We start from the raw sequence: 16012 nt of genomic DNA on the forward strand, positions 1-16012 counted from the left end.
CCATTTTCTCAACCTGCAACGAGACGGCGACAGAGGAGGGAGGGAGCGGGGCTGTGAGCAGGGGGTATTTTGCTCGCTCACACAAATGCTAGTGTGTGTGTGCGCAACAGGATGACACCACAGATCTCACATGCTTAACGTGCAGGTAGAAATAGGTAGAAACGGGTTAGATAAGCATCCCGGGAACTTTATCTTACAGGAATATCATTACATTGCTAATTGATGGCATCCAACATGTGCCATGTTCTCTGGGTAGGATTCAGATAGAATTCTGTCAATATTGTTTCCAACATCAAGTATGGTGTCATCCGGTCACAAATGGTCAAACCTGACTCACGCACACACTTATGCACTACAGAAAGAACAGCGAAGCCCTGCGATTTAAATCCAAATACAGGCGTCCACCACAGAAACCAACCACAGACCGCACGCACGCACGCACGCACGCACGCACGCACGCACGCACGCACGCACACACACTACACTAAGAAGCCTAAAAGCACAGCAGGATCCTGAAGATGAAACACGGGCGTCCACACAGATCCCGTAGCCACTGCCCCGCCCGACCACCAAAGAGTCGCGACCGACCCCCCCCCCCCCCCGCTAACACTCCCCAACGACGAGTGCCCCCCCCCCGGCCCTGCCAAACGGACAGGCTTCACCCCCCCAGGGCCTGCCCCCGCCCGACCCCCATCCGTCACACGGTCCCGGGCAGCAGGGAGGGGCAGGGGCCCCCGGGGGCAGGAGGGCGAGGGTGAAGGGGCCACTCCCAGATGCCCCCCCGGGCAGGGGTGATGTATGCTCCCGATGTCGGTCGATCCGTTCGCCTCATCGATCTGCTCGGGGTCCCTGCGTGTCTCTGCAGGGACGTACCGCCACGTGTACGTGCCTTCTGAGCGCTGCGGAACTTCTAAAGCACGCTTATAAAGAACTTAGTTTTCCTACCGTTGCCTAAAAGGAAAGCCGTCCGGGAAAATGTGATTTCGTGCGTTTGCTCGTCTCAGGTAAGGTCTTAGAAGTGTATCCAGTTTGTATAGGCTACGGTTTCGCCATGATGGAGCATGAAATTCATACTTTAGGTTGATACGTTGTCACCAAGCAACACTTTTCGGCGCACACTCGATGTAGTTGTACTTACAGTACCTGATTACTAGTCTACAGCAATCAAAATGTGATGCGTAACGATACACCACTACGTAACAGAGATATGCAAGGAGTGCGAACAGCTCGTTAAAGGCAGGTCACATTCGCCACAGCAAAGCTAGTCAGGGCCTGCCTTTAATTAGGCCTGCAGCCAACCCATCAGACACCCTGCTCCTGCTGAATCACTGAAGCTAAGCAGGTGTGGGCTAGGTTAGTACTGGGATGGGAGACCTCCTGGGAAACCCTAGTTGCTGCTGGAAGTGGTGTTGGTGGGCCAGTAGGGGGGTGATCTTCCCTCTGATCAAATTACCCCCAATGCCTCAGGGCAGTGATGGGGATACTGTGCTGTAGGAGACACTGTCTTTCTGATGAGATCTTTCCTGACTCACTGTGGTCATTAAAGATCCCATGACTCTCTTTGTAAAGAGTAGGGCGTTCCCCGGTGTCCTGGCTAAATTCCATACCTGGCACCTAATAATCCCCTGACTCAACTGGCAAAAACATTGTTCTCTCCCTCTCCACCTCAGCTGGTGTGCAGTGAGCGGTCTGGCGCAAAATGGCTGCCGTTGCCTCACCCAGGTGGGTGCGGCACATCGGTGGAGAGGAGAGTTTTCCCCCTCATCACTGTAAAGCGCTTTTAAGTGTCGAGAAAGTGCTATATAAATGTGATTATCTATAATACCGCTTTGATGTCTGGCCCACCCTAATGCTCGAATCCGGGTGTGTGGTGGATCCGGGGCTTGTGTATCGGGGCGTGTGGGATCTGGGGCGTGTGGTGGATCTGGGGCGTGTGGATCTGGGGCGTGTGGTGGATCTGGGGCGTGTGGATCTGGGGCGTGTGGTGGATCTGGGGCGTGTGGATCTGGGGCGTGTGTATCGGGGCGTGTGGGATCTGGGGCGTGTGGTGGATCTGGGGCGTGTGGATCTGGGGCGTGTGGTGGATCTGGGGCGTGTGGATCTGGGGCGTGTGGTGGATCTGGGGCGTGTGGTGGATCTGGGGCGTGTGGTGGATCTGGGGCGTGTGGTGGATCTGGGGCGTGTGGTGGATCTGGGGCGTGTGGTGGATCTGGGGCGTGTGGATCTGGGGCGTGTGGATCTGGGGCGTGTGTATCGGGGCGTGTGGATCTGGGGCGTGTGTATCGGGGCGTGTGGGATCTGGGGCGTGTGGATCTGGGGCGTGTGGATCTGGGGCGTGTGGATCTGGGGCGTGTGGATCGGGGCGTGTGGGATCTGGGGCGTGTGGTGGATCTGGGGCGTGTGGATCTGGGGCGTGTGGATCTGGGGCGTGTGGTGGATCTGGGGCGTGTGGTGGATCTGGGGCGTGTGGTGGATCTGGGGCGTGTGGTGGATCTGGGGCGTGTGGTGGACCTGGGGCGTGTGGTGGATCTGGGGCGTGTGGTGGATTCGGGGCGTGTGGTGGGCACGCTCTCCTGCAGTAAGAGGGAGGTCATCTCCAGCCTCTCTCAGATCCTCCATTTTGACATGCGCAGCAGGAACAGAGCAGGGCCAGCAATCCGTGGCAGTCGATCAATACACAGGATTCAAGCTGAAATCCTTCACTGTGCTGAGGTGTGAGGCTGGGGCAGAGGCGGGATAAGAGGGAACACACACACACACAGCCACACACGCAGACAGACACACTCACACACACACACACACATTCACACAGCCACACACACACTCACATTCACACAGCCACACACACAGAGACACATTCACACACACACACACACACAGATACACACACACACACACACACATACACTCTCTCACACAGACAGACACACACACACACACACACACACACACACACACACACACACACACACACACACGCTCTCTCTCAGAAAGACACACTCTCTCTCTCTCTCTCTCCCTTTCTCTCTCCCTCTCACACGCCCATCAGACTGCAGCTTGTTTCAGCGCCCTGACCTGACCTTCCCAATGAACCACAGCATTGGACCGGCCCAAGTACACACACACACACACACACACACACACACACACACACGCACGCTCTCTCTCTCTCACACACACACACACACACTCTCTCTCACACACAGACACACACACACACACACACACACACACACACACACACACACACGCACGCACGCACGCACGCACGCACGCACGCACGCACGCACGCACGCACGCTCTCTCTCACACACACACGCACGCACTCTCTCTCTCTCTCTCACACACACACACACACACACACACACACACACACACAGACACACACACACACACACGCACTCTCTCTCTCTCTCTCTCACACACACACAGACACACACACACAGACGCACACGTACACGCAGACGCAGACGCACACGCACGCACGCACGCACGCACGCACGCACGCACGCACGCACGCACTCTCTCTCTCTCTCTCTCTCTCTCTCTCTCTCTCTCTCTCACACACACACACACGCACTCTCTCTCTCTCTCTCTCACACACACACACGCACTCTCTCTCTCACACACACACCCCCTCTCTCACAAATCTGACTAGCAAACCCAACGCAGCCAAGAGCCGCGGTCACCACAGACGGGAGACATCAAGGCTCTGTGGAAAGCTCAGAGGAACCCTTATGAAATAAAGATGCTGCCACGAGATTAAACAGGGCTGAGAACACAGTGAAGGGGAGCTCGGGGAGAGGGACTCAAACGGCCGGAACGCAGATCCTCGCCTCGCGCAGACTCATTTCTGAACGCGGCGGACGTGTGACCGGACGTTAAAACCGCGCCCGCGTCCCGGGGACCGGACAATCAAGGACAGGACCCGTCCGGTCAGACGCAGCGCTCCCGTCACACCGAAAAATCGATGGGTCTCGCAGGCGTGCGCTTCACACCGCCGTGCCCGTCGTGAGGGCCGAATCTTTTAGACCAACACGACAGCCTGAGAGATCCCCAGCCCCGGCGCGGCGGAGCCTGCTATTGTCAGGCCGCGCCCATCGGAGGGGATTTTTTAAGAGAAATACGCAGGCTTTCGGCAGCGCGAAGCTGCCACAGCCGTCTCCCCGCCTGGCTGTTCCGGGGCGCTGTCAGTCCGGGGCGCTTCATCTCTCACAGAGGCTGCGGCAGCCCCGCGGAGCCGCCCGCATCCCCCACACCGCACCCACGCCTGAGCACGAGCCGCGCACAACACCGCAATTACCCGTTTCCCAAACTCCTTTCCTAACACTTTTCACTTCTCCTGCTCCCTTCCCTGGGGCTGCTGCCACTCCCCAAATCTCCCCTGTACTCCCCCCCCCTCCACTGCCCGACCCCCCAACCGGAATTCACCGCAGGGCCGCTGCACGATATATCGCATATTTATCGTCATCGAGATATGACCACGCAAGATAAAAACATCATAAAAGACTGCTTGAACTGCCATGAGTAGTATTTATTCAAGATGTTCTGTTAAATTGATCGGCTGTTCATGTGTAATTCGTTTAATAAAAGCATAATGTTTTTTTTATTTCAGTGGGCATAGGGTATTCATCGTCAGGGGTCTACGTCAGGCAGAAAAACATTAGAACTGCGCACACTTCAGCCTTTGTTTATTTATCCCGTATAAGTCATACCGTCATCGCAGTATTCAGCAACGATATCGCATACCGCACACTTTCCTCATATCGGGCAGCCCCAGTTCACAGACCGCTCCAGCCCAAACCTCTCCTGGTTTCCGGCTCATTCCGTGATGCAATCCCGAGACGTGGACGCATCATGCTGCAGTTATATTCTGCCTATTAATTCATGCTTCCTTGATTCCTCGGTCTGCCTTTTTCTAAAGCTAGCGCCTCACCCCAGCTCCCCTCTCATTACGATTATTCTCATTATACGTTCCCACCGACTCCCCGTTCCCGTTTAGCCCAACTTCAACTCCTCACGCAGGGCCGGCCCACAGAATACGGGCTGGGAAGTCTTTTCAGAATTAGACACTGATGGAGTGGCTCTTCCTCTGCTCTTCTGTTGGTTCACTGATATAATTGATCCAGGTGCTGGTGTTTCTGGTGAAACCCAGGTGTAGCCGATTGGCTCAGCCTATTTAAGTGTCTGCCAGCAGCGGATGGGTAGGGGAGCCAGTACAATCACCATTACCTTTTTCCAAGTCTTGTTTTCTTCTTTTTTTTCTTGTCCTTTTGTTATTAAGCCTTTGTAAAATTGACATGCTCAGAGCCAAGTCGTATCCCGATTTAAATAAATAAATAAATACAATTTCTATTCTCCTGAAAACCCTATTGTTCCCTTATTCCGTGTCTTGGCAAGCAGGTCGCAGACAAAAACCATTCAAAGATGAAAGTGTAAAGGCTAGATAAAACAGACTAAAGCTAAAACGTACTGATCAGGGAATCGACCGTAGCTCATCACCGCTTAACCCAGGGGTGTCCAGTCTTATCCAGAAAGGGCCGGTGTGTGTGCAGTCTTATCCAGAAAGGGCCGGTGTGTGTGCAGTCTTATCCAGAAAGGGCCGGTGTGTGTGCAGTCTTATCCAGAAAGGGCCGGTGTGTGTGCAGTCTTATCCAGAAAGGGCCGGTGTGTGTGCAGGTTGTTGTTTTAGCACAGGACAGAGACAGCTGATTCTACTCATCAAGGTCTTGATTAAAGACCACGATTAGTTCATTAGTATAATCAGGTGTGTCACTGCTGGGTTAAAACAAAAACCTGCACCCACGCCGGCCCTTGTAGGATAAGATTGGACACCTCTGGCTTAACCCCTTCAGTCCCAAGAGTGCCTTATAACTTTTTCAACAAATCAGAATCTCTTGTTAGATTGCATTTACCATTTACACAACTTTCCCCAACCGAAGCCCAGGACCGCTTGGGATGCGGGCGGACCACTTCACACTGGGCGCGGGGACTGAAAGTGTCGAATCGCTGAGTTAGATGATGAAATGTGGGGGCTCGGATTCGGGGAGCAGGGGGTTTGGGGGTTCGGGGTTCGGGGTTCGGGGTTCGGTCCTTACCGTGCTGCACAGGGACACCTGGAAGATGCTGCCGTCGCTCCCACCGCAGAACAGGGAGTACTCGCAGGGGTCAAGGGTCACCGACATGATGCCCACGTCGAAGAGGACGGAGAGCAGCATCTCGCCCGAGGAGATCTCCCACAGCTAGGGAGATAACGAGGGAGGGAGGGAGGGAGAGGGGGGAGAGAGGGGGGGAGAGGGGAGAGAGGGAGAGGGGGGAGAGGGAGGGAGGGGGGAGAGAGAGAGAGGGGGGAGAGGGAGGGAGGGAGAGAGAGGGAGAGAGGGAGAGAGAGGGAGGGAGGGAGGGAGGGGGAGAGAGAGGGAGAGAGGGAGGGAGGGGGGAGAGAGAGAGAGGGGGGAGAGAGAGAGAAGGGGGGAGAGGGGGGAGAGAGAGAGAGGGGGGAGAGAGGGAGGGAGGGGGAGGGAGAGAGAGGGAGGGGGAGAGAGAGGGAGGGAGAGAGAGGGAGGGGGAGAGAGGGAGGGGGAGAGAGGGAGAGAGAGGGAGAGAGAGAGGGAGGGAGGGAGGGAGGGGGAGAGAGAGGGAGAGAGGGAGGGAGGGGGAGAGAGAGGGAGAGAGGGAGGGAGGGAGGGGGAGAGAGAGAGGGGGGGAGAGAGAGAGAGGGGGGAGAGAGAGAAACAGAGATGAATGGTGTGTGAGCTCACCACTGCGGAGGTGGTCGGTTGACCCCGTCTTGTCTCAGAGAGAGTGAGCAGCAGCGTAGAACAGGAGTTCACGGCACAGAAAACTACTTCAGCACGCGCAGTGTCTGCACTTTTCTGTTCCAACTTCAGCTTAATTACTTGATAGGTCCAATTATTTACCGTGTATGACACTCCCAACATTTCAGCCAAAGAGCTTCATAGACGATCATTCACTGCGCGCTAAGCTAACATTAATATTCCTCAGTTAGCGTGAGGGAAATTAGCTGAGGCACCGATTTGGCAAGCCTGTCCAAGGGCCGAAAAAAAAAAAGAAGGGTTTACAGGAACGGAAGCCTTGCAGGAGCCCGAGGGCAGAATATTTCCCCTGTTTACATGCCGACCTTCGGGTCCTAATAGAAGTAATAATTTCGGGTTGGCTCAGCCATAACCGTTACTCTCGCGCTGTAGTAAACAGGGACATGATGTGTGTGACACGCGGGGCGTCCCCCCGTTATGAAGCGGTCGCTGGAGAACGGCCGCGTTATTGCTCTTGTGTTAACGGTGAGCCGTTACCCCCGAATGGCTCGGTCGTAAAATAAATAAATAAATAAAAAAATAAATAAAAAAATTAAAGTCGTAAAGAACCGCACTGCGCTTTGGCGCGCGCGTCAGTTTGGGGGGATGAAGGAGCGAGGCTCCGGAGCGGGATAACGAGGCCGGGGAACGGCCCCCCGGGGCCCGTGACCACTTCCTCCCCCGCGGCTCCCCCAGCGCGGCGCGTCCTGAGAGATGGGGCTCTGTGTGGCCAGCGGCGATGATGATGATGACGACGATGCGATCCGGCCCAAACCGACACACACAGACCTGGCAGCTGTGTATCACAACGCCGTCTGTCTTAAATGCTCGCCGCACTAGGGGTGCCCATATGCCTGTAGCCGAGTGCATCGTTTCTCAACTCCAGTTCCGTGGGACACACTTGGCAGAAGGTTTTTGTTGCGACCAGGAACTCACACACACCTGATCGAACCACGATAAATGCCCTTGATTCTTTAAATCAGGTGTATGTATGTTCCTGGTTCCAACGGAAACTTTTTCTGGCAAGTGGGTCCCGAGGAACTTGAGTTGACGGAACCCTGGCCAAGTGGCTAAGGTGCTTGACTGGGACCCGGATGGTTGGTGGTTCAAAGCCCTTGAGTAAGGCCCTTAACTCAACATTGTTCCAGGGAATCGGGCCCTGCTAAGTCTAATCATCTTTAAGTCTCGTTGGATAAAAGCATCAGCTAAATAACTTATGTACCATAACGTAATGCGTCTCAGAGTGGAACATGATTTTCCATGAGAAACAAAAATTTTTATCATGCCAAACCCAAGACAGGTGACAAGAGTGCCCGCAGAAAAATAGGGAACAACATGACGACTCACTCAGCGAAAAGAAAGCACTACTTTGATTAGAATACGGGCTCCAAAACGAAAAGTGTCATATCCACTCCGTCATTACGCACAGCACATTCTGTATGCATAAGAAACCACTCTCTGCAGTCCAACTGAACAACTGCTGAAAATATGGGTAGCAGTAGCACTGCCCTGGAAAAGTACATGGGGAAATTTCCGTTAAATAAATTGCAGTAAGTATTTGTTGTAACTAGAATGCAGAGAGATTTTAGAAAGCATGGTTTTGCAGATATAAATAGAGAATATATGATTTGCATATATTCTGTGAAACAAATTGGTGGAAGTATTTCTTGTAACTGACACGCCGATGGATTTTCAGGAATGTGGTAGTGCAGAAATGTGCTTTGCATAAAAAAAAAAAAAACACTTTTTTTCCGGCTGAAAACAAATACATAAACTTCTGATGCATGACAAAGATAATCTCATTTCTGGCTGCGCCATTGTCAGTCCCAATAGGACTTAACCCTACACGTCTTTGGGCTCCCGGCATATTTCATCAGGCTTTCATAAGGGAATACATCAGACACAATATCTTTCAAACATTGAAAAAGAGGTTATAGACTTTGGCAGGAGTGGTGACCAGTGGCCTTAAGTGGGTTAACGCTGGGTGGGTCATTCAGGTCAGGCTAACTGCAATGCCTCCTGGGAACTGTAGTTTAGCACTGTGTGTGTAGGGCCTGCAGCAGTCACAAAGGGCAATCTGGGCAGACAGGATATGGTGACAGTTGATTAGACTAAGCAGGGGACAATCCCCAATGGAGCAATGTGGGGGTAAGGACCTTGCTGTGTAGATCGTATCGTGGCTACACCGGGACTTGAACCACCAACCTTCCAGGTCCCAGTCATGTAACTTAGAGCCACAAGGCTACAGGCGGCCCGTACTTCCAAACTGTTACCCGTTCCTCCCCGCCCCGGACACTGAGCCTTCCCCCGGCCGACAGGAGAAAGGCGTACGCGGCTTTCTAAAGAGGATGAAACGCCTCAAATGTGAGACTCTGTGTCGGAATAGTTTTGGCTCCGGAGTACGCGGAGGAGAAGGCAGAGCGTCCGGAGTCAGCAGCCCAAACAGCACTCGCGCTAACGGGAGCAGATTTGGGCCGTGACCTCCGCCTCTCCTTCAGAGATGCTATCGCGCCCCGACATCAGGCAGCCGCATAATTCATCCTTAGAGACTGACGGGCTGCAATCCATAAGAGCTGATGATACTGAACCTGAACCCGCTGGCTGATGACAAATCTCACCAAGGGGAAAGGAGTAATAAAATTTACCAAACACCCCGTTAATATAACGGGGCCAAACAGATAAATCAACTGCACTCTGCGTAGTAATAATAGCAATAACAATAACAATAGACATAACAATAGCAGTAGCAATAACAATAGCAGTAGTAATAACAATAGCAATAGCGGTAGCAGGAGCAATAACAGTAGTAATAATAATAGCAATAATAATAATAATAATAATAATAATAAAAAAGTCATTTCACCTGATGTTGTAATACATAGGCTCATAGTTAATTAAGAATGAATTACTACTTTGACATCTATGGCCAATCCAATAAAAACATTTTTTATATTGATAAAACATAATTTATTGAAATCATTTAAAAGGAAATGGCACGTGTTAGAACAATGAATGGGCAAGCCATTTATAATGTTTTCACTAAAAACAAGCTGCATAACTGCTTAACTTCGAGCTAAATGCTTGAAGACAAACAGGGGTTATTACAAGCACACAAAAGATAATGAATTGCAACTGGAGACATGCCCAAATGTCAAATATAGCATTGTTCACACGATTCAATCTTTTTTCTTTTTTTTATGCTGTTGCTTTCCATTTTTAATGAAAACTCTCAATGAAGACAAACTATGACCACATAAATCTCAATCCCATAAAATAGTGACTCGATGAAGTGGGAGTGTCGAACCCGAATGAATCAACCAAACGCTTTGAAAAAAAATGATACTAAACAGGAAAAGCAATCAGAGATTCTGACAGGAAGTTATAGGCTACTGTTAAAAAAAAAAAAAAAAAGTTGAAAAATGAACTAATTTAGACAACTGCCAAAAAATGCAGACTTTCGGTTTCTGTACACTCATTTCTCACACATATATTTTCAATTATGTCCAAATCTGTCGTTGGTAATAATTTGAATTTTACCATTATTTATAAATGCGTTTCTTGAATCGCGATAAGAAGTCACAATTTAAATTTTCCCGGGAAGGCTGCAGTCGTCCTAAAAGCATATGCCGCAGTGGGAAAGGATAACTGCTCATGGAGACGCACTCCATCCCGCCCTTACTGTGCAGTGAGATAGAGAAGGGGCGGCAGCAACAGCTTGTGGGGGGAATAAAAACAAAAAAAGCAAATGGAGTCCGCACCTCAGCTCACTGTGCAAATGGATTTGTGCCGGTGCGCAAGAGCACAGAGACTCAGGTGGAAGGCCATGAAAGGGGCAGTCGCACTCAATCCTGTTTCCCTTCTAACGCCCGGCACAGAACCTCCACGTGCAATTAATCGTTCACTGATGATTGCGTTTGTTTGAGAACTGAGAAAGTATTTTTTTTTAAAAGGAAAAAAAGGGAATATTGCCTTTTCTGAAAGAAGTGTATTGCCGGGGTAACTGAACGAGTGCTGTTCATAGCCCTTTGAGGGAATGAAGGAACGGCACATAGTCTCTACATCACATTAATAATGCAGTTATCACAGTACACACAGTCTATATCACATTCAGAATGCAGTTATCAGGGTACACACAGTCTACATCACATTCAGAATGCAGTCAAACAATTGGAATCAATCCAAACAGACAACGTGACAGAAAAATAGGAAATATCTTTAATGGTAACTATGACGTCTTTTTTTAAGGTTTAAACAAAGGTATAAAGATTAGAAACTACTGTATGATCTATAACTGTCTTCCACACTGGGATGGGAACTGATTCCCTTGAACTTTACTCAGGCACGCGTGCTGAATACTCCCTGCTTCCCAAGCATCAGGTATTTACTCAGATTATAAAGCACCTTTTCCGCAACATGAAGTAATATCTGCCGGAAATCACCCATGCAAGATTAATAAAGAGTCACCGAGTTCAAAAGCATCACCCCAAGCGGGTGTCTGGCGCAGAGCAGACATGCGAAAGCAGGTGACGGTGTTTTCAGACGGGGCGCACAGCGAGACTGGGAGCCTTTCTTCTGCTCTCAGCGAGGTGATTACCGCGCTGGCGAGCTCGGCGTCCCAGCAAATTAAGCTGACGCACCGCTGACGGCGAAAAGGAACTTCTGAAAAGTGGACAAATTGGCCAAACAGTAAAATGAAATCAAACGGCAGCACTATTTATGGCGCTGCAGCAAAAACTGATTATTCCACAATAAGGACATAACGGGCAAATAAAAGGCTCTTTAGTGGAAGCGTTCTCAAAGCCTAATTCAGGTTGCGCCTCTGCCTCTGTGTGATGCTACCTATAGCCTATAGCCTGGTGGCTAAGGTGCCTATAGCCTGGTGGCTCTGGTGCCTATAGCCTGGTGGAGAAGGTGCCTATAGCCTGGTGGCTAAGGTGCCTATAGCCTGGTGGCTAAGGTGCCTATAGCCTGGTGGCTGTGGTGCCTATAGCCTGGTGGAGAAGGTGCCTATAGCCTGGTGGCTAAGGTGACTATAGCCTGGCGGCTAAGGTGACTCTAGCCTGGCGGCTAAGGTGACTCTAGCCTGGTGGCTAAGGTGCTTGACTGGGACCTGGAAGGTTGGCAGTTCAAGCCCCAGTGCAGCCACAATAAGATCAGCGCAGCGATTAGGCCCTTGAGCAAGGCCCTTACCCCCATATTGCTCAGGGCCCCTGCTTAGACCAATCACCTGTAAGTGGCTTTGGATTAAAACTGTAATGTAATACTGCAGTTTCTCCAGAATGTGTGAAGGCAGAACAGGAGAGAGGAGCACAGGGGAGCTTCAGAAGTGCCTCTAAGGGAGACCGCTTAAAACCTCCAGTGCCATCATCATAGGCGTTGACAGGTACACGTGCTTAGCGGCATTAAATTACATTAAAGAGGTATTCATTAAATTATAATTAGTATTCTGCTTTTATCAAACAAATTACAGGCTTGCCCTGTATACTAGATGTCTAGAATATGCATTGTATATAGTGATAAAGCAAGATATTTATCTTTTTAAATCTAGCAGTGGTTAATTATTTGCATTGCAAATGTCCTGCAAGCCAAGTACAATTTAAAAATCAATTTGAAACACAAATTTTGAGCCAGTACATTTCCCTGGAACACAATCACGACACCGGTTACAAAAACAGCACACCAGCTGGATTTCACTGGAAGAGTGCATCACTGACAATGGCCTTCGGAAGAGAGTCCAAAACATCTCGTTTGTCGTCAGGGTAATTATCTGCACATTGACCTTGTGTAACGGGTGATGAATTGCCGAGGTGGTTTTTGAACCCCCGGCCTCTCACTCGTCCAAATATTTGTTGAACAAACGCGTTACCGGTCAGCTAAGACAAACTCGCCTCTAGCCAAGGGCAACAACGTTCTTTTGGAATTTGAGGGTTACGTCATCAGGGAGTGTTGTCGAGGTAACCTGCTACAAGCCTTTGCTTTCACTGCACTTCACCATGGTTACTAGCGAACGAGCTGAGCTAACCACGCTACACTTAAGATAAGATAAGATAAGATACTTTATTGAACCCTGTGGGTTAATTTGTCCTCTGCATTTGACCCATCCTAGTTACTTAGGAGCAGTGGCCAGCCACAGTGCAGCGCCCGGGGAGCAATGTGGGGCTAAGGGCCTTGCTCAAGGGCCCAACGGCTGTGCGGATCATTTATTGTGGCTGGACCGGGATTCGAACCACTGACGTTGTGGCTCCCAGTCATGTACCTTAACCACTACGCTACAAGACACTTGCCGTGTCCCTTCGGTTCCTTAAGACAGTATACGGTATAAACAACAGAACTGCAGCAACTGCAAAAAATATTATACATCAGCTAGACTCAGGTTATGGTAAAACACTGAGTTTAGCTTAACAAACTTGTAGTTCTCATTGTCGTTTAGCTTTACAAACATTTCATCTATATTGAAGTTTCCAAATCAAGGAAACTTGTCATTTTGGAGGCATTTAAGATCAGCTTAAACCATTTTATTTAATCAAAAAGGGGACAGCCACATGGGCGCAGAACTTCAGACACATTTTCAGTCAAATTTACCATGAAAACGTTTTACATTTTAACTTATTTTCCCCATTTTTATCCAAAACAAAACAAAACAAAACAATGGATGCCATCGGGATATTCATTTCCGTCTCTCCAGACAACGATCTGGCGGCAGAAAAATAGCAGAAAGATTCTCCCCTCCGTTTCTGCCACCAGAGAGACGCGAATCAATAACGACGCAGCTTCTTGTTAGATAAAGGCGAGTTAGCGATTCTGCACGAGGCTGCCATTCACTTTGATGTATTCAAACGGCTAATGAGGGCGTGCTCCAGGCGACAGAGCCACACTGACGCAGTCTGGCTACACACGCGGGCAACAGACACTTCAATCAGCCGATCACAGCACTGAAATATGGCTCAACGGTCCAAAACAGCGCTCCTCGCTCCTGGTCTCGGAGAGCCGCCGGGTACGCTGGGTTTTTGCTGTAACTCAGCACTTAATTAATCAATGAAAGCCGCTAATTACATAGTTCAGTTCACCTCACCTCACCTCACCTCACCTGGTTTCTGGGGGGGTTCTGAATTGGCTGTTGATACTAAGGGAGAAAACAAAAGCCGGCGCACCCTGCGGCCCTCCAGGACCAGGACGGAGCGCCACTGGTGTTAAGGCATCAAAGTAAAAGAACACAATAAAATGGCCGCACAGGGTATTTTTTTTTTAAATCTTAAGATCCGAGATGAAGGCGTTTGGCGGTCCCCTTGCTTTCGTAGGGGCGGACGGACTTATCCGAACGGAACAAACAAAAATCAATGGAGGAGAGTAACCTCCCGAGACCCGGGACCGGGCACCCGGCTCCAGAAAAGAGACGGTGTCAAAAGAGACGTCTCTCCGCTCCGGGTCGCCGAGCACAGGGAGGGAGGGGCGGGAAACACAGAGCCGGGGGAGCCGGAATGGCGGAAAGGGGCCGCTTCTGGTCGCCGAACAGTTCTAAGGTTAATAAAACCTCGCTTCAGATGGGCAGCCGAGAGTGGGGAAAAAGGGGCATGTAGACAGCAGACAGGTGATGGGCAGAGCTTGGCAAGCGAAGGCGGGGAGGGCCGGGGAACCGGGGGAGGCTCGCTCTGCTCAGACAAAGGAAGAACGGAGAAGTGTGTGTGTGTGTGTGTGTGTGTGTGTGTGTGTGTGTGGGGGGGGGGGGGGGGGGGGGGAGTGTACCTCTGTGCCTTCAAGAGCTTACTTTCTGAAGAAGTGAAGAATGAAAACATTCGGTTTGCCTTCAGAATTTGCACACCACGGGCTCATTCCGATTGCTTATTGTTCCTTTTCTTGCACTTTTTTTTCCTACTCCGGGCTCGAGGCGAGAAAGAGAGGCAAGAAAATATTAATAAGTGGAGGCGAGGAAATTGAGAAATCAGGCGAATGGAATGTCCTTGGCTCCTTGAAACGTCAGTTAGAAGCCACCGACGTGGGATCCACAGGTTGGATCCACAGGTTGATCGTTCATACCTACGTCAGGCTTTTCGGAAAAAATATACATATATAATAATAATTCCGCAAAGGATGCGCTGATATTTCCTTTCTCCAAGAAGAGATTGTGAGTTTTTAACGTCCTTAAAGATGGAGGACCTCGATCGACTTCCAGGTCAGAAGCAAGGAAAAGAAGTGATTGGAATGAGCCCCCATGGCTTTTTGGAGATGCTGTCTCCACTACACCCCCAGTGGTTTGACATAGTATTGCAGGCTGTCGTGAAGTCCGCAACTGAGAACTTCAACATTGTTTCATTCCCTCCATTTTCACCAGGACGCACAAGGTCAGAAGACATCGTTTCTTTCTGGCAATTTCACAGATTTCTTACAAACGCCCGTTAGATAACGGACATCAATTGCGAAGCTCTCAGATGTGTGTGTGTGTGTGAATGTGTGCGCATGTGCTCTATCGATTGGAGATTGTTCCGCTATTCATTTTCATTTATGATTTGAAATTACTTTTGAAATTGCTTATTTTCCCGGAGTGCCATTAATCAAAACGTAACTGCCCAGGTATAAATAACCACTGCACCAAGACAGACGAAAGGTCATTAGAGTCTATGGAGCAGTGTTGCTGCAACGCTTCTTCTGGAAACGATCACACTTAATAGGTTGAAATAGAACAATATACGGAGCCATGTAACATGCCTTTTTTTTTTTGAAGATACAATCCATACGGACGATATAATCCATACGGAATACAACTCAATATAAATTCCATTATACATTTGTCCGCTTTACTGAGAAAATACAATTTGACATATTTTATTGGTTTAACAAGTACTGATATTACACATAAGTAGATATCAGTCATTCTTATGTATTTCCAATATATAAGGGGGTAATTCAATTTGCAGTTAAAGTTAATATAGTCTTTTCTAGCGACAGGCCACATGCGTTTCAGTGAAGAACATTTGGTAGTAAGCACACTTCCAAACGGAGAGGACATAAACAAAAAAACATTTTTAAAAAAACACATTTACACATTTTTAAATGATGCACTGAAATACTTTCATTTAAAAAAAGTTGTGCATTTTTAACATCCCAAACCCAAAATAGCCCAAACGCACACCCACAGGAGCAGGTCTACGTCCAGACGGGCGACACCGAAGGCGGAGTCACCCTGCTGTCAAACTTAACCT

The 16012-nt window shown here is 49.6% G+C and overlaps 1 protein-coding gene across 1 annotated transcript in view; it reads right to left on the reverse strand.

Moving 5' to 3' along the window:
• The window catches only part of wdr18 (WD repeat domain 18), a 69695-nt gene that overhangs the window by 34141 nt on the left and 19542 nt on the right, over positions 1–16012 (reverse strand). Inside the window, exon 5 of the mRNA XM_061240542.1 lies at positions 6099–6242. Within this exon, the coding sequence (XP_061096526.1) occupies positions 6099–6242 (144 nt within the window). The remainder of the gene's footprint in view (positions 1–6098; positions 6243–16012) is intronic.

Source organism: Conger conger, chromosome 4, assembly GCF_963514075.1.
Source record: "Conger conger chromosome 4, fConCon1.1, whole genome shotgun sequence".
NCBI classification, from domain to species: Eukaryota; Metazoa; Chordata; class Actinopteri; order Anguilliformes; family Congridae; genus Conger; species Conger conger.